The 25,778-nt window shown below is 45.2% G+C and overlaps 1 protein-coding gene across 2 annotated transcripts in view; it reads left to right on the forward strand.

Moving 5' to 3' along the window:
* The first annotated feature begins 2,749 nt into the window (after positions 1 to 2,749).
* LOC140069207 (NACHT, LRR and PYD domains-containing protein 12-like) overlaps positions 2,750 to 25,778 on the forward strand; it is a 61,404-nt gene continuing 38,375 nt past the window's right edge. The window contains exons 1-2 of one of the 2 annotated variants that reach the window (XM_072114642.1): positions 2,750 to 2,947; positions 15,567 to 15,617. In XM_072114642.1, coding sequence (XP_071970743.1) covers positions 15,593 to 15,617 — 25 coding nt within the window. In that variant the 5' untranslated portion in view covers positions 2,750 to 2,947; positions 15,567 to 15,592. Of the gene's footprint in view, positions 2,948 to 14,874; positions 15,618 to 25,778 lie in introns of those variants that run through there. The other variant, XM_072114641.1, reaches the window with a different exon arrangement.

Raw genomic sequence — 25,778 nt, forward strand, 5'->3', positions numbered from 1 at the left:
ACAGCATTAGTCAGGAGGGAGATGAAGCTGCAGGTGAGCACAGCGCCCCACACAGGACACACAGGGAACAGCATTAGTCAGGAGGGAGATGAAGCTGCAGGTGAGCACAGCGCCCCACACAGGACACACAGGGAACAGCATTAGTCTGGAGGGAGATGAAGCTGCAGGTGAGCACAGCGCCCCACACAGGACACACAGGGAACAGCATTAGTCTGGAGGGAGATGAAGCTGCAGATGAGCACAGCGCCCCACACAGGGGACAGCATTAGTCAGGAGGGAGATGAAGCTGCAGGTGAGCACAGCGCCCCACACAGGACACACAGGGGACAGCATTAGTCTGGAGGGAGATGAAGCTGCAGGTGAGCACAGCGCCCCGCACAGGACACACAGGGAACAGCATTAGACTGGAGGGAGATGAAGCTGCAGGTGAGCACAGCGCCCCACACAGGACACACAGGGGACAGCATTAGTCTGGAGGGAGATGAAGCTGCAGTTGAGCACAGCGCCCCACACAGGACACACAGGGAACAGCATTAGTCTGGAGGGAGATGAAGCTGCAGATGAGCACAGTGCCCCGCACAGGACACACAGGGAACAGCATTAGTCAGGAGGGAGATGAAGCTGCAGGTGAGCACAGCGCCCCACACAGGACACACAGGGAACAGCATTTGTCAGGAGGGAGATGAAGCTGCAGGTGTGCACAGCGCCCCGCACAGGACACACAGGGAACAGCATTTGTCAGGAGGGAGATGAAGCTGCAGATGAGCACAGCGCCCCACACAGGGGACAGCATTAGTCAGGAGGGAGATGAAGCTGCAGGTGAGCACAGCGCCCCGCACAGGACACACAGGGAACAGCATTTGTCAGGAGGGAGATGAAGCTGCAGGTGAGCACAGCGCCCCACACAGGACACACAGGGAACAGCATTAGTCTGGAGGGAGATGGAGCTGCAGGTGAGCACAGCGCCCCACACAGGACACACAGGGAACAGCATTAGTCTGGAGGGAGATGAAGCTGCAGGTGAGCACAGCGCCCCGCACAGGACACACAGGGAACAGCATTAGTCAGGAGGGAGCTGACGCTGCAGGTGAGCACAGCGCCCCACACAGGACACACAGGGAACAGCATTAGTCTGGAGGGAGATGAAGCTGCAGGTGAGCACAGCGCCCCACACAGGACACACAGGGAACAGCATTAGTCAGGAGGGAGCTGACGCTGCAGGTGAGCACAGCGCCCCACACAGGACACACAGGGGACAGCATTAGTCAGGAGGGAGATGAAGCTGCAGGTGAGCACAGCGCCCCACACAGGACACACAGGGGACAGCATTAGTCTGGAGGGAGATGAAGCTGCAGGTGAGCACAGCGCCCCACACAGGGGACAGCATTAGTCTGGAGGGAGATGGAGCTGCAGGTGAGCACAGCGCCCCACACAGGACACACAGGGGACAGCATTAGTCTGGAGGGAGATGGAGCTGCAGGTGAGCACAGCGCCCCACACAGGACACACAGGGGACAGCATTAGTCTGGAGGGAGATGAAGGTGCAGGTGAGCACAGCGCCCCACACAGGACACACAGGGGACAGCATTAGTCTGGAGGGAGATGAAGCTGCAGATGAGCACAGCGCCCCTCACAGGACACACAGGGGACAGCATTAGTCAGGAGGGAGATGGAGCTGCAGGTGAGCACAGTGCCCCACACAGGGGACAGTATTACACATAACACGCGCTCCTGTGATGTCACATACAGGTAACACATAACACGCGCTCCTGTGATGTCACACACAGGTAACACATAACACACGCTCCTGTGATGTCACATACAGGTAACACATAACGCGCGCTCCTGTGTGTGATGTCACATACAGGTGACACATAACACGCGCTCCTGTGATGTCATATACAGGTAACACATAATGCTCGCTCCTGTGTGTGATGTTATATACAGGTGACACATAACACGCGCTCCTGTGATGTCACATATAGGTAACAGATAACACGCGCTCCTGTGATGTCACACACAGGTAACAGATAACACGCTCTCCTGTGATGTCACATACAGGTAACACATAACACGCGCTCCTGTGATGTCACATACAGGTAACACATAACACGCTCTCCTGTGATGTCACATACAGGTAACAGATAACACGCGCTCCTGTGATGTCACATACAGGTAACAGATAACACGCGCTCCTGTGATGTCACATACAGGTAACAGATAACACGCGCTCCTGTGATTTCACATACAGGTAACAGATAACACGCGCTCCTGTGATGTGACATACAGGTAACACATAACACGCGCTCCTGTGATGTCACATACAGGTAACAGATAACACGCTCTCCTGTGATGTCACATACAGGTAACAGATAACACGCGCTCCTGTGATGTCACATACAGGTAACAGATAACATGCGCTCCTGTGATGTCACATACAGGTAACACATAACACGCGCTCCTGTGATGTCACACACAGATAACACATAACACGCCCTCCTGTGATGTTATATACAGGTAACACATAACACACGCTCCTGTGATGTCACATACAGGTAACACATAACACGCGCTCCTGTGATGTCACATTTTCAGCCACTTATGGCGATTTTTGTGATTCTGAATGGAAATGACACTATAAGTATTAATGACATCACGGCGTTGGTGCCTTAAAAGCGATGATGTGTCCGGCGTCCGCTCTCTATGACTATGGGGCCACTGCCATTCTTTATGTTGTCATGTTGCTTTTCTTTATACGTGTCATTAATGTGAGAATAGCCCTGAACAGCAGAGGAGCAGCCTGTCCCAGACCTCAGCGGGGAAAGGGTTAAGACAGAAGTATTTACATCATTAGCAGAACTGAAAGCGAAAGTAACTTCTATCTGGGATCCTGCCTTCATTACTTCACTGGCGGATCTCGTCTCTGTATACACTGTGCGGCCTCCAGGTAATATCTCTCTCTCTTATCTGCTGTATATATATATATAATGTCCTGTCACATGTTATATGGTCTCTGTATACACTGTGCAGCCTCCAGGTAATATCCCCCTCTCTTTTCTGCTGTATATATATATATATGTCCTGTCACATGTTATATGGTCTCTGTATACACTGTGCGGCCTCCAGGTAATATCCCTCTCTCTTATCTGCTGTATATATATATATGTCCTGTCACATGTTATATGGTCTCTGTATACACTGTGCGGCCCCCAGGTAATATCCCCCTCTCTTTTCTGCTGTGTATATATATATATATATATATGTCCTGTCCCATGTTATATGGTCTCTGTCCACACTGTGCAGCCTCCAGGTAATATCCCCCTCTCTTATCTGCTATATATATATGTCCTGTCACATGTTATATGGTCTCTGTATACACTGTGCGGCCTCCAGGTAATATCCCCCTCTTATCTGCTGTGTAATATATATATATATACACTCACCGGCCACTTTATTAGGTCCACCATGCTAGTAACGGGTTGGACCCCCTTTTGCCTTCAGAACTGCCTCAATTCTTCGTGGCATAGATTCAAAAGGTGCTGGAAGCTCCTCAGAGATTTTGGTCCATATTGACATGATGGCATCACACAGTTGCCGCAGATTTGTCGGCTGCACATCCATGATGCGAATCTCCCGTTCCACCACATCCCAAAAATGCTCTATTGGATTGAGATCTGGTGACTGTGGAGGCCATTTGTGTCCAGTGACCTCATTGTCATGTTCAAGAAACCAGTCTGAGATGATTCCAGCTTTATGACATGGCGCATTATCCTGCTGAAAGTAGCCATCAGATGTTACAGGGTACATTGTGGTCATAAAGGGATGGACATGGGCAGCAACAATACTCAGGTAGGCTGTGGCGTTGTACCAAGGGGCCCAAAGACACCATGACACCACCACCACCAGCCTGAAGCGCTGATACAAGGAAGGATGGATCCATGCTTTCATGTTGTTGACGCCAAATTCTGACCCTACCATCCGAATGTCGCAGCAGAAATCGAGACTCATCAGACCAGGCAACGTTTTTCCAATCTTCTACTGTCCAATTTCCATGAGCTTGTGCAAATTGTAGCCTCAGTTTCCTGTTCTTAGCTGAAAGGAGTGGCACCCGGTGTGGTCTTCTGCTGCAGTAGCCCATCTGCCTCAAAGTTGGATGTACTGTGCGTTCAGAGATGCTCTTCTGCCTACCTTGGTTGTAACGGGTGGCGATTTGAGTCACTGTTGCCTTTCTATCAGCTCGAACCAGTCTGCCCATTCTCCTCTGGCATCAGCAAGGCATTTCCGCCCACAGAACTGCCGCTCACTGGATGTTTTTTCTTTTTCGGACCGTTCTCTGTAAACCCTAGAGATGGTTGTGCGTGAAAATCCCAATAGATCAGCAGTTTCTGAAATACTCAGACCAGCCCTTCTGGCACCAACAACCATGCCACGTTCAAAGGCCACAAATCACCTTTCTTCCCCATACTGATGCTCGGGAGAACTGCAGGAGATTGTCTTGACCATGTCTACATGCCTAAATGCACTGAGTTGCCGCCATGTGATTGGCTGATTAGAAATTAAGTGTTAACGAGCAGTTGGACAGGTGTACCTAATAAAGTGGCCGGTGAGTGTATGTGTCCTGTCACATGTTATATGGTCTCTGTCAGGGCCGGTTCTAGACAAAGTGGGGCCCTGGGCAAAACTGAAAGTGGGGCCCCAAAATAAAACTATTTTATGACCAGTCACAGTCAGCAAGAGGCTCCCTTTAGTATGGTAAAACAAACTGTAATTTTGGAGAGTTTTAGAGGAGATTGATGGGCAGCATGGTGGCTCAGTGGTTAGCACTACAGCCTTGCAGCGCTGTTCAACATCTGCAAAGATTTTGTATGTTCTCTCTGTGTCTGCGTGGGTTTCCTCCAGGTCCTCCGGTTTCCTCCAACACTCAAAAAAATGACTGGTAGGTTGATTAGACTGTGAGGCCCATTGGGGAGAGGGACCAATATTTTCTGAAAGCAGACACTTTCCCCATTTTCAAAATTGCATCAAAGAGTTTATAGACATAGGCGCAATTTTGATTTAAACTGAAACATTTTATAAAAAAATATTTAAAATTTGACTTTGAGTTCACAAATGTCCCATATTGATACGTTCACATAAATGAATCCACATAATATCACTTAAACTGTAATAACTAGATATCTGCTTTTCAGCTACAAATTTTAAGACAGTCACAACCTGCAAAATATAGCAATAAAATAATTTTGAAAGCAGACAACCAGGCGATGCATTTGGCAATTAACATTCAAAATTTCCTCTAAAATCTGTACAAATCCAGATACTTATATAAAGAAAATATACTTTCCTAAAACAGTAAGATGTGAGGAGATCATACAGACCCCACATGTGGATATTCACCAAAATATGCAGCAAGGGAACTGCAGAAAATTCACACAGATGTATCATTGTCTGTTCCTTACACAATAGTCACCCAAATATGTAACTATATATCCATAAACCTCTCTAATGAGATAATAAAAGTCACTATTAGATGTCACCATTGTATTAGCCGCACAATAACAGAACCCTCCGCGCTTCATAAGAATGAGAGTGAGAACGTCCTAACATAAATAAATAATGGTGGGAAATAAAAACTTTATTCCAGAACATGTGTGTTATTGGTGTTACATATAACTTTATGGACATGTTCTGGGTTGCGGTGTTAATATATAATAGTCACATTAGGCGAAGAGGATCGAATGTTCATCGTATCAGTCAATTTTCCCAACAAAAATAACTATCACAAAATAAAAGGGAATAAGAGAGAAAGTGTGTTCTTAAATAGTTCTGCATAGAGAAGGGTTAAAAACATTAATATTAGTTGATATTATCCCTTCTCAAAATGTAGTAACATATAAAGTGATTATTTCCATTGTCTGTGAGGTGCAGCAGCTCCTGTGTGCAGCAAATGCTCCCGCAGCCTGATGGCTAAGAATCTGGATTGGGGGTGGGGGATACATTTCAGAGGGCTATATCTCTGGCTCTGTGACACATAGAACCTCACTTTTTTTTCCTATGAAAGAAGAGAGTCTCCTCTTTTATATGAATCTAAATTTGTGTTTCTAAGTTTTAGGAAAATGGAGATAATAACTGTTGAACTGCCGTTGGGAGTGATTTTTATATATAAAAATGGCACCTGATATTCTCACTTTAAACCTAAATATCTTTGGATCTATAGCACCTAGAAACAAAATTCAAGATTCATTTGAAACAAGAGATTCTCCCCTTTCAGGGGGCCCTGGGCAATTGCCACCTTTGCCTACCCATAGCGCCGGCCCTGGTCTCTGTCCACACTGTGCGGCCTCCAGGTAATATCCCCCTCTCTTATCTGCTGTATATATATATATGTCCTGTCACATGTTATATGGTCTCTGTATACACTGTGCGGCCTCCAGGTAATATCCTCCTCTCTTATCTGCTGTATATATATATATGTCCTGTCACATGTTATATGGTCTCTGTCCACACTGTGCGGCCCCCAGGTAATATCCCCCTCTCTTATCTGCTGTATATATATATATATATATATATATATATCCTGTCACATGTTATATGGTCTCTGTATACACTGTACAGCCTCCAGGTAATATCCCCCTCTCTTATCTGCTGTATATATATATATATGTCCTGTCACATGTTATATGGTCTCTGTCCACACTGTGCGGCCTCCAGGTAATATCCCCCTCTCTTATCTGCTGTATATATATATATGTCCTGTCACATGTTATATGGTCTCTGTATACACTGTGCGGCCTCCAGGTAATATCCTCCTCTCTTATCTGCTGTATATATATATATGTCCTGTCACATGTTATATGGTCTCTGTCCACACTGTGCGGCCCCCAGGTAATATCCCCCTCTCTTATCTGCTGTATATATATATATATATATATATATATATCCTGTCACATGTTATATGGTCTCTGTATACACTGTGCAGCCTCCAGGTAATATCCCCCTCTCTTATCTGCTGTATATATATATATATATGTCCTGTCACATGTTATATGGTCTCTGTATACACTGTGCGGCCTCCAGGTAATATCCTCCTCTCTTATCTGCTGTATATATATATATGTCCTGTCACATGTTATATGGTCTCTGTATACACTGTGCAGCCTCCAGGTAATATCCCCCTCTCTTATCTGCTGTATATATATATATGTCCTGTCACATGTTATATGGTCTCTGTATACACTGTGCGGCCTCCAGGTAATATCCCCCTCTCTTATCTGCTGTATATATATATATGTCCTGTCACATGTTATATGGTCTCTGTCTACACTGTGGACATATATAGGGATTTGCTAATGCTGCTAAGAAATAGTGTGATTAGCCTGTTGCCCCTGCTGTATTGCCTCAGAAACCCCAGAGATATAAACAGGGGTTGTTTTGTAAATACAATCTGCAGTAGTGATGGGAATTACGTCTCTTCTTAGTGAGCTGGCTCATTAGGCTCCGCCCACTAAGAAGAGCCAGCTATTTTGGCTCTTGAACAGGCCAATCCGTAACCCCATACCAAACCCCATACGTGGTGAGCCGTTTAGGGGAGGGGTTTAGTGAGCCATCAGCTCACAATGTTGCTCACATAAATGAGTCAGCTCTTTGTGCTGGTTCATTCTCGTATGACCTATGACCATAGCTCCCAATATTTTTGGAAGGGAAAGAAGGATAAAATGGCAGCACGCGTAGTGATCCTCCTAAGCCACACCCCCAATCTCGCCCTGGCCATGCCCCAACTTTTTACCATAGTATCATAATAATAGTCATCGTCTCAATAATAATAATAATAAATACATTTTTGCCCAGCCTGGGATTTAAACCCACAACCTCACAGCTCCATCTGCCATAGAGACACAGAGCCTCTACCCACTAGGCCAGTGGTGGCGAACCTATGGCACGGGTGCCAGAGGCGGCACTCTGAGCCCTTTTTATGGGCACCTGCACCATCACCCCAGAACACTAGACAAGACTCAAAGAATCTTCCTGCAGATCCAAGCAACTTAAAAGATGCTGCTTTCAGTCATATTTTGATACTTACTTTGATACTTGGGACTGTAGGAAGAGGGAGAATTAGACAGGGTCGGATTATTTTTGGAGGACCTCCTGCTGGCCCCAGAGGGAAACTGGAAAGAAGCTAAAATGATGAAAATTTTCCATCTATCCAGAGGTCGCGATAACGCCTCTGCAAGCGTCATAGACGCGTTTAAAGGCTGATTTACTCCCCCAAAAGATCACCAAGCGTATAAGTACGCTTGGTGATTTTCCTGTCTGAATGTTAGCTGCCGCTTCCAAGCGGTGACGGCGCCGGCTGCGATCATGCAAAATATTCTCTGCAGGATCGCAGCGCTGAGTGTCTGGAGGCAGGACAGGGAGGGACTTCCTGCTCACTGTCCGAGCCTCTCCCGCGGGGCGCTGAGAGATGGGTGAGAGATGGTGGAGCCGAGGGGGGTGAGGGGGCGGAGCCAAGCGGGGTAAGGGGGCAGAGCCGAGCGAGTGGTGAGAGATGGAGGAGCCGAGCGGGGGGTGGGGGAGGGATATCTGTTACCGGGGCTGTGCTCCTGATCGGTGTACGATCGTGCACACAGCCAGTAACAGGATCGTGCTGTCTATGTGACAGCCCAATCGTGTACTGTGACAGGGGACTGATAATAATCGGCCCCCTGTCACAGCAGCCCCTGTATACAGTGAGAGGCTGCAGGGAAGGTGCTGTGCATCCTCTCTGCAGGTCTCTGTATATAAATCACTGATGACAGTGATCCAATGGGCTCTTACCATTAGATCATTGTTATCTGTCATCTATATTTGAGTATATTATATGTTCCATTTCTAAATGTGCCCCTGTAAAAAAAAAAAAAAAAAAAAGTTATGTTCCCAAACTCCAGAAAATAAATTAAATAAAAATTCAGCAGCATCAGCCCCAGACTGGGCTGGGGGCCGCCATCAGCCATAGTCCGCTCTGTAGACAATAAGGCTGCATTCACACAAACGTATGCCCACCAGGCCGTAGCCGTGCAGACATGTTTAGTGACATGGAGAGGAGGAAGGGGTGACCGGCATTGGGTAATGTCCTTTTCCCGTGTACGGAGCGGTATTGCTCCGTGCGGCCATTGCCTTCTACTAGGGACCTAAAAGCCGCAAACTTGCGGTTGTACATGCGTCCCCCATATGGTGTGAATGTAGCCTAAGAGCGATGCCACACATGGCATTTTTGGTCCGTTTTTAGTCAGTTTTTCCCAATTATCTTAATAGAAAAACAGGTTGTAAGCAGCCAAATGCATGGTAAACGGACTGAAAACGGAGGTTTAAAAACGGACATAAAACGCCATGTGTGACATCACCCAAGGGTGAGGTTATTACATACATTTTCAAACACATCACAACAGATCTGAGAAGAGATTTGCCTAATTGCATTGCTGTTAACATTTCGTTTACAAAACGCAATAGAATTGCGTTGATGCATGCGTTTTGTTGACTGCAATGTAATTATGCAAATCTCTTCTCAGCTGTTCTGATGTGTTTGAAAATGCCATGTGTGAAGACACCACAAAAATGTTGTGCAGCACTTGTTTAATACATACTTGCTTTTTGAGGGCGCATTCACACGATGCGTTGCGTTTTTGACACATTCCAAAGGCTTGAACCTTGAACACATGTTGAAGTAACATTGCGTTTCCATTGCATTTGCTAAAACCCAATGTTACTTCAACATGTGAAGCCTTTGGAATGCGTCAAAAACGCATAAAAAAGTGACTCAATGCATCGTGTGAATGCGCCCTAAAGGGATTTTCCCAAGAATTGGATAGGGCCTAACTTGAATTTGTGGGAAAACCCTTTTAAGCAGAGAAAACAGGAGCTGTAACTTTTTCCTTGTATTAATAGGCGTCTCTTAACACTATAAATACGCCTAGGAGTTATATATTTATTAATGAAAATTTCGTACTCCTCCTCGGTTAAAAATACTCCTCAAAAATTGTGAGAGGAGTATTATTAACCTTCTGGAAAAATGTTAATGCGACCTCTGCATCTATCTACTGTGTTGCTGTCTTCAGGAGGCCAATATGATTGAAAGTTGTTGAACAGGGAGCAATAAGATACTGCTTTAATTTTTTGGTTGGCACCTCGCGATAAATAAGCAGGGTTTTGGGTTGCAGTTTGGGCACTCAGCCTCAAAAGGTTCGCCATCACTGCACTAGGCTATGGGCTTAGTGGTTGTCTATTTGTGGATTTTATGTAACTAAGAGCTGTTATCTGCTACTGTTACACTGTGACACAGATTGCACTGGTATATAGAGAGGGATCTTCTCAGAGATTATTATTGTAACAGGGGCCCCTGCAACTGGATCATATCTTGTGTTGTCTGGAGGTATTGTGCATAGGACGGGGTGAGCCCTCTTCATACACAGGTGGGGTTTGCTGCATATTGCCTCTTAGGGTGCGGTCACACATCGCGTTTACTGCATGCGTTTAAAAACGCATTGCTACAACTGAAGGGAGATTTGCCAAATTAAACAGCTGTTAACACCTGCGTTTACAAAATGCATGCGTTAACCGCGATGTTAACACATGTGTTAACAATGCGTTAACACTTGCGTTTTGTAAACCCAAGCGTTAACAGCTGTTTAATTAGGGAAATATCCCTTCAGCTGTAGCAATGCGTTTTTAAACGCATGCAGTAAACGCGACGTGTGACCGCACCCCCACGTCTTCCGATGCAGCTGACAACGGTGGCGCATGGGCAATACAGTAGTATTGCAGTATATGGTAGGAACGATCAGACAATCTAGGGTTAATGTACCCTAGAGTGTCTAAAAAAAATAGTAAAAAAAAATTTCTAAAATGTTTCAAAAATAATTAAAAAAGGAAAAAACAAAAGTTCAAATCACCCCCCTTTCCCTAGAAATGATATAAAACGTAATAAACAGTAATAATAACAGACACAATAGGTAATTCTTGATCTATCCAAATCTAAAACTACTTAATGCCGGCGGCTAACCCCATAGCGACTTTTACACCATTTTACAACACATAGAAAATGGAATAAAAAGCGATCACAATGTCACACAGTCCTAAAAATGATAGCTATGAAAAAGTTATTAAATAAAAACCTGTATATATTAATTTGGTATCCCTGCGATGGTACCAAACCAAAAAAGAAAGTAGACGTGTTATGTAAAGCGCACAGTGACAGCCATAAAAACTGAGCCCACAAGGACATGATACAAACACGTTTTTTCCAATTTTACCACATTTGGAATTTTTTTCCAGCTTCCCAGTACACGGCCTGGAATAATAAATAACATCACGGGAAAGTAAAATTTGTTACTCACAAAATAAGGCCATACACAGGTCTGTACACGGAAAAATTAAAAAGTTATGGATTTGTGAAGGTGGAGAGCGAGAAATGAGCGAAAGAACCCTGCGTCCTTAAGGGGTTAAATATTACCTTCATTTTCTTAGAACTCATAATGCATGTAGGTAATCCTACAATTCTATCAAAATATAGAAATGATTGCTCCATACAGTGAACACCATAATGGAAAAAAAAACCTAATGTCTAAATCGCCGCTATTTTATCCACACACAAAAATAAAGTGATCAAATGCTCGTACAGTCACCAAAATGGGATAAATGAAAAAATATAGAAATTTTGTATTTTCTTGATTGTACTGACCAAAAGGATAAAGGGAAGGGGACATTTGGAGCGCACAGTAAAAGCCGGGAAAACAGATTAAGAAAATGGTGCAAATGTGATTTTTTTCAGAAATTCAATACATAAAAAATATTTATTACCGTTTTTTTTTTTTTTTTTTTTAAATCAAAGGTGCCTTATATATGAACTGTACTTACAGACAACAGCTGCCTTGTACTGTGCACAGGTCTGCCACCTGCTGGTCATTCATCCTTATAATCAGGTGCGCCTTATAATCCGGTGCGCCTTATATATGAAACTAGATGTTTTAGCAGGCATTTATTGATGGTGCGCCTTATAATCCGGTGCGCCGAAAAAATGCGGTACATGTTCCCAGCTTGCATGGAGTAATAGAATTTGCTTTCGGTTGAGGGGAGTAAAAAATGGTGACGCAAACACTGAAATAAGGTGACAGACAGTGGCGTAATAAGACTGTAATGTGCCACGGTACAAACTTTGTGTCAGGGCCCCATATAGCAAAAACCCACAGCAACGTCCACACATTATATTGAGCAAACACTTGTACTGCATAAACACACAGATAAATATGTGCCTGTAATGAATGTAATGCAAATATACCAGAAATGAATGTACTGCACACAGAAATATATACGGGCAGTCCCCGGGTTACATACAAGATAGGGTCTGTAGGTTTGTTCTTAAGTCGAGTTTGTATGTAAGTCGGAACTGTATATTTTATCATTGTAATCCCAGCCAGAACTTTTTTGGTCTCTGTGACAATTGGATTTTAAAAATGTTGGGTTGTCATAAAAATCAATATTAACCCTAAAGCTTCATTACAGACGCCTGTAATAACTGTTACAGCTGATTATTGTAGCCTGGGACTAAAGTACAATAAATTACCAATATCCAGAGGTCTGTATGTAAGTCGAGTGTTCTTAAGTAGGGTACCGCCTGTATTAGCATTTGATCTGATCTGTATATAAATATAGTGACAATAAATGTACTGCACACCTGGGCTGTGATACATATAACAGAAATATGCGGCCTTTTCCATCAGTGCTGGCCTGGTCCATATCCTGGTGGTCTCCTCACAGGCTTCAATTACCCATCAGGTATAGATCCTTAGGGCGCGGTCACACGTTGCGTTTGCAGACGCAAACGCAGACCAAACCACGCCCACTTGGGCGGTCCGCGGTCCGATCGCATCGGCGATTTCCATAGAAACATAGAGAAACGCCGATGCGATTGGACCGCGGACCGCCCCGGTGGGCGCGGTTTGGTCTGCGTTTGCAAACGCAACGTGTGACAGCGCCCTCAGGGTGCGGTCACATGTTGCAGTTAAAACTGCATCGAAATCAGCTTTGAGGTGGTTTTAGGTGCAGTTTTGTCAATTAAACAGGTGAAAGACATGAACTGAATGAGTGAATTTGACTTTGAAGGGGAAACCTGCTCCACAAATGTCATTCACCCATTCATGTCTTCAGTTCATGTCTTTCACCTGTTTAATTGACAAAACTGCAAATAAAACCTCCTCAGGGCGCGTTCACACGTTGCGTTTTGACCTGCGTTTTCATTGCGTTTAAAACGCATATAGGACAGCTGAGGAGGGTTGATTTGCCTAATTACATCCCTGTTAACATTTCCGTTTACAAAACGCATCGTAAACGTGATGTTAACGCGTTAACACATGCGTTTTATTAACGCATGCGTTAACATTGCGTTTAGAAACGTAAACGGTAATATAATTAGGCAAATCACCTCTCATCAGCTTTTGTATATGCGTTTCAAACGCAATGAAAACGCGACCAAAACGCAACTTGTGAACTTCTCCCGGCCTTCACTGCAGGATTTGCCAGCCAGGTCTCTCCAGCTCCTTGCTACACATGTCCACACTGCACCACTAAAAATATCACAGTTATTTACAGTATAGTTTCTCCTGGATAACCAGCTAAGATGAATTATGTCGTGGCCAGGAATGGAGATATGTAGACACTGCATGTTTTTGCCAAGTGCTTCTTACAAAGGTCATTTCTGTCCATTGTGTTTTTGTTTCTATATTTTTGCTGTGATGTTATGATATGTCTTGTCACGTGAAGTGTTTTGTAATCACAGCATAAAAATTTCCCATTTTTGTGATAAAATAAAATCTAAATAACAAACATTTACTCCATACAACTTTCTTTTTGCTACATATAATAAATACACAGTGACCCCCTCAATATATTGTACACATAGGGGGACATTTACTATGGCGTTTCCGCCAGTTTTGTGGCGCTCTCACCACATGTTCTGCTCTCCTACCTATTTATTAGCTGTCGGGGACAGAAAAAATTACTTTTTCCGTCTGCTCCGACTCTTCTCCGAAAAGGGGCGTGGCTTTGGCGGAGTGGAAACTCAGACAGAATTAATATGTGTCACAGCCATTTTTGGGCGCTGTAAACTGGCGGAAAGTAGACCAAAAGAAAACTGGTCTAGCAGGGACTGTTGGACACATTTCTGGTGCTTGGGACAGATTTTGGTCCCAGGGACAGAAAATGGGCTCGGGGACAGAAAATGGGCTTGGGGACAGAAATGTCTCTGTACAGCTCTACAATATTAAATGTGTATCTTCTTTCCGAGAGCAGGTCGGTAACAAAGCCAATGCAGACACCGACACTCTAAGTAAATGTCCCCCATAGACTATATTTCGTTATATAGTACCCCAGAGGTCGCACTAACATTTTTCCAGAACGGTAAAAATACTCCTCTCACCATTTTTGAGGAGTATTTTTACCTGAGGGCGTGTTCACACGTTGCGTTTTGACCTGCGTTTTCATTGCGTTTGAAACGCATATACAACAGCTGAGGAGAGGTGATTTGCCTAATTACATCACTGTTAACGTTTCCGCTTACAAAACGCATTGTAAACGCGATGTTAACGCACGCGTGCGCTGCAGCGCCGAAGCAGTTTCTACTATAAAGTTTAAAAAGTGTTAAAACCGCGATACCGCGGTTTTAACACCAACGAGACTAAGCACCGGCACCAGCTCACCCTGAGCTGGTGCCCGGTGTTTGCATCTCATACCTACCTTCAGAAGTGGTAGGTTTCCTTTAAAGGAAACCTACCATTTGATTTGGTGCATTATGAAGCAAACATACCTTGAGACTGCTGTAGCTACACTGATGCAGGATCATATCTTGTTTAATCCCGGAGTGGTTTTGTTGAAAAAACAATTATAACATTATGATAATGAAGCTCTGTCCCTTCTATGGCGCTTGCTTTCCCGCTTCTCATAGCAGTAGAGTTTTTCTCTGCAGGAGATGATGATGCAATCACTCTTCTCCCTGCCAGACAGAATAATCAATTGCTGCACCATCCCCCAGCTGTTGTATATGAGTGAACCAGCTCAGGTTGATTAGTCACGCTCGACTTAACTCCATCTGTAATTCCAAGCTCCCGTGTGTAATGTGTTTATCTTGGCAGCCATGCTGACTCAGCTTTCCCAAGGTCCTGAATGTTATAATTGTTTTTCAGCAAAACCACTCAGCTCAGGGATTAACCAAGATATGATCCTGCATCAGTGTAGCTACAGCAGTATCAAGGTATGTTTGCTTCATAATGCATCCAATCACATGGTAGGTTTCCTTTAATAGGAGGACTCAGGTAGAGGAAGAAACTATAGAACTTTTCCCCCTCCTAAAGTGATCTATGGAGGAAACCGCAGCTGATGAATTTCTAAGAAAGACTAAAAATTGGTCACTGCTGACAACAAGCCTCATCCACATCCCTCTGTGTATAGAGAAGGTGTCAGGGTGTGGGGGAGGGGAGATGTTCTGTCATGTAATGGGGTAAATGTGTTTCTTCCACATGTAATGAAGGTTTTGTGTCTTGCAGGATTTATTATCTATTGAGGATCAGAGATGAGTATTGTATCTCCCAGTGATGGTAAGATTCTCCCGCTGTCTTCCTCCGGCTCTTCTACTTCTTACACTATTACTGATATGATATCACTGCTGTTCTCACATCCGGCTGCAATTACATGTTCTGAGATTTATGCTTTATGTTACAATGACCATCAAGGTAACTAAGAGGCAATGTTTTCCTTATCTCATCCTGGAAAACATATTCCCATATCTCCCAGAACTTCTTCCTGCAGCATCAATGGCAGCAAGTCTCCTTATGGAGAGCTCTTACCTCCTGACCCTACATGTATCCAGAGTATTACCTCCATACTGTGTCCTTATAGTGGTATCTGTGTATTGTGTATATGATATGTGTGTGTTATGTACATTACATGTATACAGGAGGCAGTGATGAGGATAATACCTCCATACTGTGTCCTTATAGTGGTATCTGTGTATTGTGTATATGCTATGACTGTGTGTTATGTACATTACATGTATACAGGTGGCAGTGATGGGGATATTACCTCCATACTGTGTCCTTATAGTGGTATCTGTGTATTGTGTATATGATATGTGTGTTATGTACATTACATGTATACAGGGGGCAGTGATGGGGATATTACCTCCATACTGTGTCCTTATAGTGGTATCTGTGTATTGTGTATATGATATGTGTGTTATGTACATTATATGTATACAGGAGGCAGTGATGGGGATATTACCTCCATACTGTGTCCTTATAGTGGTATCTGTGTATTGTGTATATGATATGTGTGTTATGTACATTACATGTATACAGGAGGCAGTGATGGGGATATTACCTCCATACTGTGTCCTTATAGTGGTATCTGTGTATTGTGTATATGATATGTGTGTTATGTACATTACATGTATACAGGGGGCAGTGATGGGGGATATTACCTCCATACTGTGTCCTTATAGTGGTATCTGTGTATTGTGTATATGATATGTGTGTTATGTGCATTACATGTATACAGGGGGCAGTGATGAGGATATTACCTCCATACTGTGTCCTTATAGTGGTATCTGTGTATTGTGTATATGATATGTGTGTTATGTGCATTACATGTATACAGGGGGCAGTGATGAGGATATTACCTCCATACTGTGTCCTTATAGTGGTATCTGTGTACAGGCGGTCCCCTACTTAAGGACACCCGACTTACAGACAACCCATAGTTACAGACGGACCCCTCTGCCCACTGTGACCTCTGGTGAAGCTCTCTGGATGCTTTACTATAGTCCCAGACTGCAATGATCAGCTGTAAGGTGTCTGTAATGAAGCTTTATTGATAATTCTTGGTCCAATTACACCAAAAATTTTGAAACTCCAATTGTCACTGGGGCAAAAGAAAAAAAATTGTCTAGAACTTCCATTATAAAATATACAGTTTCGACTTACATACAAATTCAACTTAAGAACAAACCTCCAGACCCTATCTTGTATGTAACCCGGGGACTGCCTGTATTGTGTATATGATATGTGTGTTATGTACATTACATGTATACAGGAGGCAGTGATGGGGATATTACCTCCATACTGTGTCCTTATAGTGGTATCTGTGTATTGTGTATATGATATGTGTGTTATGTACATTACATGTATACAGGGGGCAGTGATGGGGATATTACCTACATACTGTGTCCTTATAGTGGTATCTGTGTATTGTGTATATGATATGTGTGTTATGTACATTACATGTATACAGGGGGCAGTGATGGGGATATTACCTCCATACTGTGTCCTTATAGTGGTATCTGTGTATTGTGTATATGATATGTGTGTTATGTACATTACATGTATACAGGAGGCAGTGATGGGGGATATTACCTCCATACTGTGTCCTTATAGTGGTATCTGTGTATTGTGTATATGATATGTGTGTTATGTACATTACATGTATACAGGAGGCAGTGATGGGGAAATTACCTCCATACTGTGTCCTTATAGTGGTATCTGTGTATTGTGTATATGATATGTGTGTTATGTACATTACATGTATACAGGAGGCAGTGATGGGGATATTACCTCCATACTGTGTCCTTATAGTGGTATCTGTGTATTGTGTATATGATATGTGTGTGTTATGTACATTACATGTATACAGGAGGCAGTGATGGGGATATTACCTCCATACTGTGTCCTTATAGTGGTATCTGTGTATTGTGTATATGATATGTGTGTGTTATGTACATTACATGTATACAGGGGGCAGAGATGGGGATATTACCTCCATACTGTGTCCTTATAGTGCTATCTGTGTATTGTGTATATGATATGTGTGTTATGTACATTACATGTATACAGGAGGCAGTGATGAGGATATTACCTCCATACTGTGTCCTTATAGTGGTATCTGTGTATTGTGTATATGATATGTGTGTTATGTACATTACATGTATACAGGGGGCAGTGATGGGGATATTACCTCCATACTGTGTCCTTATAGTGGTATCTGTGTATTGTGTATATGATGTGTGTTATGTACATTACATGTATACAGGGGGCAGTGATGGGGATATTACCTCCATACTGTGTCCTTATAGTGGTATCTGTGTATTGTGTATATGATATGTGTGTGTTATGTACATTACATGTATACAGGGGGCAGTGATGGGGGATATTACCTCCATACTGTGTCCTTATAGTGGTATCTGTGTATTGTGTATATGATATGTGTGTTATGTACATTACATGTATACAGGAGGCAGTGATGGGGATATTACCTCCATACTGTGTCCTTATAGTGGTATCTGTGTATTGTGTATATGATGTGTGTTATGTACATTACATGTATACAGGGGCAGTGATGAGGATATTACCTCCATACTGTGTCCTTATAGTGGTATCTGTGTATTGTGTATATGATATGTGTGTGTTATGTACATTACATGTATACAGGAGGCAGTGATGAGGATATTACCTCCATACTGTGTCCTTATAGTGGTATCTGTGTATTGTGTATATGATATGTGTGTGTTATGTACATTACATGTATACAGGAGGCAGTGATGAGGATATTACCTCCATACTGTGTCCTTATAGTGGTATCTGTGTATTGTGTATATGATATGTGTGTTATGTACATTACATGTATACAGGGGCAGTGATGAGGATATTACCTCCATACTGTGTCCTTATAGTGGTATCTGTGTATTGTGTATATGATATGTGTGTTATGTACATTACATGTATACAGGGGGCAGTGATGGGGATATTACCTCCATACTGTGTCCTTATAGTGGTATCTGTGTATTGTGTATATGATATGACTGTGTGTTATGTACATTACATGTATACAGGAGGCAGTGATGGGGATATTACCTCCATACTGTGTCCTTATAGTGGTATCTGTGTATTGTGTATATGATATGTGTGTTATGTACATTACATGTATACAGGAGGCAGTGATGGGGATATTACCTCCATACTGTGTCCTTATAGTGGTATCTGTGTATTGTGTATATGATATGACTGTGTGTTATGTACATTACATGTATACAGGGGGCAGTGATGGGGATATTACCTCCATACTGTGTCCTTATAGTGGTATCTGTGTATTGTGTATATGATATGTGTGTTATGTACATTACATGTATACAGGGGCAGTGATGAGGATATTACCTCCATACTGTGTCCTTATAGTGGTATCTGTGTATTGTGTATATGATATGACTGTGTGTTATGTACATTACATGTATACAGGGGGCAGTGATGGGGATATTATCTCCATACTGTGTCCTTATAGTGGTATCTGTGTATTGTGTATATGATATGACTGTGTGTTATGTACATTACATGTATACAGGGGGCAGTGATGGGGATATTACCTCCATACTGTGTCCTTATAGTGGTATCTGTGTATTGTGTATATGATATGTGTGTTATGTACATTACATGTATACAGGAGGCAGTGATGGGGATATTACCTCCATACTGTGTCCTTATAGTGGTATCTATGTATTGTGTATATGATATGTGTGTTATGTACATTACATGTATACAGGGGGCAGTGATGGGGATATTACCTCCATACTGTGTCCTTATAGTGGTATCTGTGTATTGTGTATATGATATGTGTGTTATGTACATTACATGTATACAGGAGGCAGTGATGGGGATATTACCTCCATACTGTGTCCTTATAGTGGTATCTGTGTATTGTGTATATGATATGTGTGTTATGTACATTACATGTATACAGGGGGCAGTGATGAGGATATTACCTCCATACTGTGTCCTTATAGTGGTATCTGTGTATTGTGTATATGATATGACTGTGTTATGTACATTACATGTATACAGGGGGCAGTGATGGGGATATTACCTCCACACTGTGTCCTTATAGTGGTATCTGTGTATTGTGTATATGATATGTGTGTTATGTACATTACATGTATATAGGGGGCAGTGATGGGGATATTACCTCCTGTGGGGATTTGGCCCAGTAGAGACCGTGGTAGCGGGGTGCTGGGATGCAGTTCAAGACAGGGACACCAGGGTACAGTCCAAACAGGTCTCGCCTGCGTTTATTGCAGCAAAATAAAACCAGCCTTTACATTCAGGTATTTGCATAAACAAAAGAAAACCTACCCGTCAGGGTGCTAACTATACACAATAGTCTACTAGCTCACACTAAACAAAAGATCATGTGGCTGCTCCAGACCCACAGGTCAGAGCTGTGTCCTCTCAGCCTCCTTCCACAGAGAGACAACCCACTCAACTCTGCTGAGTCATTTTATCCAGGCTAATTAGGCTGTTCCCATCACCTGTGTCCAAGGTGCTGGACAAACCCACCTCAGCACTAAGGCCTTGCATAGAAGCAAAACCTAGGGGAAACATACCGCCCATCCACAGTTAACCCCTTCAGTGTCTCACATACCCTCCCCCTCTGTTTGACCCTGTGGGGACGAACACTTTTGGCCATCAGACAGTGGGTACGGGATAGGGCATCGGCATTCCCATGCAGCTTTCCTGCTCGATGTTCCACCGTGAATTTAAAATTCTGGAGCATTAGGAACCACCTTGTGACCCTGGCGTTCCTCTCCTTGGCCTGACTCATCCAGGTTAGGGGAGAGTGATCGGTCACCAGTGTAAACTGCCGCCCTACCAAATAATACCTCAGGGATTCCAGAGCCCATTTGATCGCCAAGCACTCCCTCTCAACTATACTATAGTTCTTTTCAGGAGGTGTGAGCTTGCGGCTCAGGAATGTCACGGGATGTTCCTCACCCTCCACTACTTGGGACAGGACAGCCCCCAAGCCCACGTCAGAAGCGTCAGTCTGCACAATAAAGGTCTTGGTGAAGTTAGGGGTGATCAGTATCGGTCCCTCACACAAAACCGTCTTAAGTCGCTGAAACGCCCCCTCAGCCTCTTCACTCCACTTTACCATCATCGCCCTGCTACCCTTAGTCAGGTCAGTCAGAGGTGCCGCTATTGTCGCAAAATCGGGGATAAATCGGCGATAATAGCCCACTATGCCCAGAAAAGCCCTCACTTGCTTCTTGCTCAAAGGTCGTGGCCACTGCTGGATCGCCTCTACTTTATTTACTTGGGGTTTGATGACCCCTCGCCCAATACGGTACCCCAGGTAACGGGCCTCTTCCAGACCCAGTGCACACTTTTGGGGGTTCGCTGTCAGCCCTGCTGCCCTCAGGGAGTCTACCACTGCTTGTACTTTGGCTAGATGACTCTCCCAGTCGTTACTATAGACTATAATGTCATCTAAGTAGGCCGAGGCATAACTCCGGTGAGGTTTTAGCACGAGATCCATTAACCTCTGGAATGTGGCGGGAGCCCCATGTAGCCCAAAGGGGAGTACCACGTACTGAAAAAGCCCATCAGGGGTAACAAAAGCGGTCTTCTCTTTAGCCCTGTCAGTCAGGGGTACCTGCCAATACCCTTTCGTCAGGTCAAGGGTGGAGAAGAACCTAGCCTGTCCAAGTCGTTCTATCAACTCGTCAACCCTGGGCATGGGATAGGAATCAAATTTGGACACCTCGTTCAACTTCCTAAAATCATTGCAGAACCGTAGGGAACCATCAGGTTTGGGAATCAACACAATAGGACTCGACCAGTCACTTTTAGACTCCTCGATAACCCCCAGGTCTAACATCTGCCTGACTTCTTCGGATATGGCAAGCCGGCGCGCTTCAGGGACCCGGTAAGGTTTTTGGTGTACCCGGATGTGGGGTTCGGTTATGATGTCATGCTTGATGACTGAAGTACGTCCCGGTAACTTAGAGAACACATCCATATTTCGGAGCACAAACTCCTTCGCTTCCTGAATCTGGGCCCTGGAGAGGGACTCCGAGATCCGTACTTCAGGCACCTTGGCATCGGGTACACCTACCTCCGGTGTCCCCTTCTTGGAGACAGATGCCTTCTCTACTCCCATGGCCATCAGGGACTCTTTCCCTCCATGGCTTTAGGAGGTTCACGTGGTATATCTGTTCGGGTTTCCTCCTCCCCGGCTGAGATACCCTGTAGGTTACCTTCCCCACTCTCTCCATGACCTCATATGGTCCTTGCCATTTGGCCAAGAACTTGCTTTCCACGGTGGGCACCAGAACTAGCACTCTGTCGCCTGGGTTAAAGGTCCTGAGTCTGGCTGACCTATTGTAGACCCTAGACTGGGCCTCTTGTGCCCTTGTCATGTGCTCCTTTACAAGGGGCATTACCGCCGCTATGCGGTCCTGCATAAGGGAGACGTGTTCTATCACACTACGGTGGGGGGTCCTCTCCTGTTCCCAGGTCTCTTTGGCAACATCCAAAAGCCCACGTGGGGAACGGCCATATAACAGCTCAAAGGGTGAGAAACCCGTGGAGGACTGGGGAACTTCCCGTATGGCAAACATCAAATAGGGCAACAAACAATCCCAGTCCTTCCCATCTTTGCTGACCACCCTCTTAAGCATCCCCTTCAAGGTCTTATTAAACCTCTCGACCAGGCCATCTGTCTGGGGATGATACACAGAGGTGCGGAGCTGTTTTACCTGTAGTAACTTGCACATCTCCTTCATTACCCTAGACATGAATGGGGTACCCTGGTCAGTCAAGATTTCCTTGGGGAGGCCTGTGCGTGAGAACACCTGGAACAGCTCCCTAGCAATATTTTTGGAGGAGGTGTTCCTTAATGGAATCGCCTCGGGATACCGCGTAGCGTAGTCCAGGATAACTAGGATGTATTGGTGCCCCCTGGAGGACTTGACTATGGGGCCAACCAGATCCATTGCAATCCGTTCAAAGGGCACTTCTATGATCGGTAGCGGGACCAAAGGACTCCTGAAGTGGGAGACCGGGGCAGTAAGTTGGCACTCAGGGCAGGAGCTACAATACCGGTTTACCTCCTCCCATACCCCGGGCCAGAAAAATCGCTGCAGGATCCTCTCTCGGGTCTTCTCAGCACCTAAGTGCCCTCCCAGCACATGTTTGTGTGCCAACTCTAGCACCAGCCTACGGTGAGATTGGGGTACTACCAGTTGCTCAACCTCCTCACCCCGTATCTGGTCGACCCTGTACAACAGTTCCCCAATAATCACCATTCGGGGGTATATTTTATCAGCCCCTGGTATTTGGAGTACCCCATTTACCACCTTGACATTCTCCCGTGCTTTAACCAAGGTAGGGTCCTGTAGCTGTGCAGCCCCAAAATTGTCACGGGAAATCTCAAGGTCCAGCATGTCGGCCACCTCCTCGTGGCCCTCGACCTCACCAGCTAGGACCTCTAGGGGAGAGAATTCATCACATGGGGTCACCCCTACTGCTGGTGTGTGTACATCGGCCTCAAAGGGTTCAGGGGCCAAGGCCGGACATACCTGACGTCCATTATCTGCAACAGCACCTGAGGTGGGTCTTCGTCTCCAAAGGTCCCAAAACACCGGTAAGTCCCTGCCGATAATAGCCTCATGAAAAAGGGTCCCCACCACCCCCACTTCATGGGTAACAGTACCACAAGGGGTATGTAGGTTGATGACAGCAGTGGGATATTCGCGAGTGTCCCCATGTATACACAACACTCCCACTCTCCGCCCACTGTATAGTCCAGGATCAACCAAAGTTCCCCGCACCAGGGTGACCAGACTCCCTGAGTCTAGCAAGGCTTCCACTGTGTGACCACCAATTGTGACCATGCATACTTGGGGTTCTGCATCCGTGACTGACTCTGCCGCCAGAACTGGCCGGGCAAACAGTGACACTCGCCGGGTCTGGTTGCAGTCCATTGGCTCCACTGACAGGGGACAGTTGGCAGCAATATGGCCCATTTCATGGCACCGCCAGCACTGGATACGGCCATGACCTCTGTCACGAGCCTCACTGGGTTTCGGGGTATCCACGCCCCCCAATGAACCCCCTCCCAACCTGACATGTCTCCCCTTTTCCGCAGTAGCAGTCTTACCAGCTGGTTTGGTGACCCTGTCACTGGCACTGCTTCGTGTAGGAGAGGTAAGTAGAAGGTCCTCCGTAGCCCGATACCTCTCTACAAGGGACACAAGCTCCTCAGCTTTTGTGGGACCGGCCTGTCCAACCCACCGCTGGAGCCGAGAGGGCAGAGAACGGGTGAACTTGTCGAGGACCACTCTCTCTACCATCTGTGCTGGGGTGCAGTCCTCTGGTTGTAGCCACTTCCGGACCAGATGGATCAGGTCATGCATTTGGGAGCGTGGGGGTAATTTTTCTGAGTAAGCCCACTGGTGGACCCGGCTGGAGCGAACTTGAACGGTGACCCCAAGACGAGCCAGAATCTCCGCCTTTAGCTGGGGGTACTTACGGGCCTCCGTTTCACTCAGGTCGTAGTAAGCCTTCTGCGACTCGCCGGTCAGGAACGGTGCCAGGACATCTGCCCACTGCTCAGCCGGTAACTCCTCTCGCTCAGCTACTCGCTCGAACACAGTGAGATACGCCTCCACGTCGTCGGTCGTCGCCATTTTTTGTAAGGCCTTTTGTACTGCAGCCCGTGCGGAATGCTGGACAACCGGGTACCCTTGCAGACCAGTATGGGACCCCTCAGTAGTCGTCGCTTGCGGTGCTGCCATAATGCCAGAAATCTTCTCCATCATCAGCTGGAACATGGCTCGGGATTCTTCCTGCTGCTGGCGGGACCTCTCCTCCTGCAGCTGGAACATGGCTTGCTGCTGACGGGACCTCTCTTCCTGCTGCTGGAGCATGGCTTGCTGCAGCTGCCGATTAGCCTGGGACTCTTCCTGCTGCTGCTGCCGATTAGCTCTGGCCTCCTCTTGCAGGTATTTAATAAAGTCCTCCATCTTGGCTGTATCCTGCAATTTGCCTGATGCTTTCAGCCAGGCCATGCACTGTTGCAGGATGTATCAAGCCTTCCAGGTGTATGTCTTTTGAACTGCCCGCATCCTCCACCATATGTGGGGATTTGGCCCAGTAGAGACCGTGGTAGCGGGGTGCTGGGATGCAGTTCAAGACAGGGACACCAGGGTACAGTCCAAACAGGTCTCGCCTGCGTTTATTGCAGCAAAATAAAACCAGCCTTTACATTCAGGTATTTGCATAAACAAAAGAAAACCTACCCGTCAGGGTGCTAACTATACACAATAGTCTACTAGCTCACACTAAACAAAAGATCATGTGGCTGCTCCAGACCCACAGGTCAGAGCTGTGTCCTCTCAGCCTCCTTCCACAGAGAGACAACCCACTCAACTCTGCTGAGTCATTTTATCCAGGCTAATTAGGCTGTTCCCATCACCTGTGTCCAAGGTGCTGGACAAACCCACCTCAGCACTAAGGCCTTGCATAGAAGCAAAACCTAGGGGAAACATACCGCCCATCCACAGTTAACCCCTTCAGTGTCTCACACTCCATACTGTGTCCTTATAGTGGTATCTGTGTATTGTGTATATGATATGTGTGTTATGTACATTACATGTATACAGGAGGCAGTGATGGGGGATATTACCTCCATACTGTGTCCTTATAGTGGTATCTGTGTATTGTGTATATGATATGTGTGTTATGTACATTACATGTATACAGGGGGCAGTGATGAGGATATTACCTCCATACTGTGTCCTTATAGTGGTATCTGTGTATTGTGTATATGATATGTGTGTGTTATGTACATTACATGTATACAGGGGGCAGTGATGGGGATATTACCTCCATACTGTGCCCTTATAGTGGTATCTGTGTATTGTGTATATGATATTA

This window comes from Engystomops pustulosus, chromosome 7 (assembly GCF_040894005.1).
Source record: "Engystomops pustulosus chromosome 7, aEngPut4.maternal, whole genome shotgun sequence".
In the NCBI taxonomy this organism is placed as follows: Eukaryota; Metazoa; Chordata; class Amphibia; order Anura; family Leptodactylidae; genus Engystomops; species Engystomops pustulosus.